Source organism: Mastomys coucha, unplaced genomic scaffold (assembly GCF_008632895.1).
Source record: "Mastomys coucha isolate ucsf_1 unplaced genomic scaffold, UCSF_Mcou_1 pScaffold18, whole genome shotgun sequence".
In the NCBI taxonomy this organism is placed as follows: Eukaryota; Metazoa; Chordata; class Mammalia; order Rodentia; family Muridae; genus Mastomys; species Mastomys coucha.
The window spans coordinates 74,115,905-74,116,702 of record NW_022196900.1 but is presented as its reverse complement, the minus strand read 5'-3'; the positions used below and the strand labels follow the sequence as shown (position 1 = coordinate 74,116,702).

Here is a 798-nt window from a genome sequence, read left to right as displayed (position 1 = left end):
GAAATTCGAGAGAAGATAGAAGATGCAAAGGAATCTCAGCGGAGTGGGAATGTAGCTGAACTTGCCCTGAAAGCTACTCTGGTTTGTTGAGTTTTATCTTAAAATTTTTTAAATACACGTGTATGGTACAATTAATGTTTATGGTCCATTTAAAAGGTACTTTTTCTCATGACTTGATTTTGAGATAGTTGGTCAGAATGTGAGCCCATTTCACTTGTTGTACAAGTTGTCTGGTGTGTTCTGTATGCAGGAGACAGGTGCTACATTGTTTTTGACCTTGGACATTTCTTTTACTTTCAGTATAAATACTATGTTACTATTTGTAAAAATGTTTTTGAGAATGTGATAAGAAAAGCTTAAGTCATAGATGGAGTCTCTTAACCATAAATGCTGGGGTATACTCTGTATGAGATCAGCTTAGTTTCTTGCCTACTCTGAATTTTCCAGGTGTCTGTGTTGAAGATTTTGCTGTGATGCTGTAGGCAAAAGGATTTTTTTTTTTTACCTTTTAATCAGGTGCTTGTGTGGTAGATTGAGTGGCTAGGGTTCTATGCTGTAAGTTGTCTGTGTCTCACGTAGGTGGAGAGCTCTACTTCGGGTTTCACTCCTAGTGGAGCCAGTGCCTCAGTATCCATGGTGCGTATTTTTTTCCTGTCAATAAGCTTACTATGAGTCTAAAGGTTTTGAAAGTTGATAACTAACAAAGGCTCATTTTTACCAGATTGCCAGTAGAAAACCAACCGATGGCGCTTCCTCATCAAATTGTGTGACTGATATTTCCCATCTTGTCAGAAAGAA

General features: G+C 37.8%; 1 protein-coding gene across 1 annotated transcript in view; it reads left to right on the top strand.

Moving 5' to 3' along the window:
• Positions 1 to 798, top strand: part of Nasp (nuclear autoantigenic sperm protein) — a 25,878-nt gene that overhangs the window by 23,009 nt on the left and 2,071 nt on the right. Inside the window, 3 exon segments of the mRNA XM_031378298.1 lie at positions 1 to 81; positions 580 to 636; positions 722 to 797. The exon segment at positions 1 to 81 is cut by the window's left edge and continues 15 nt beyond it. Coding sequence (XP_031234158.1) covers positions 1 to 81; positions 580 to 636; positions 722 to 797 — 214 coding nt within the window.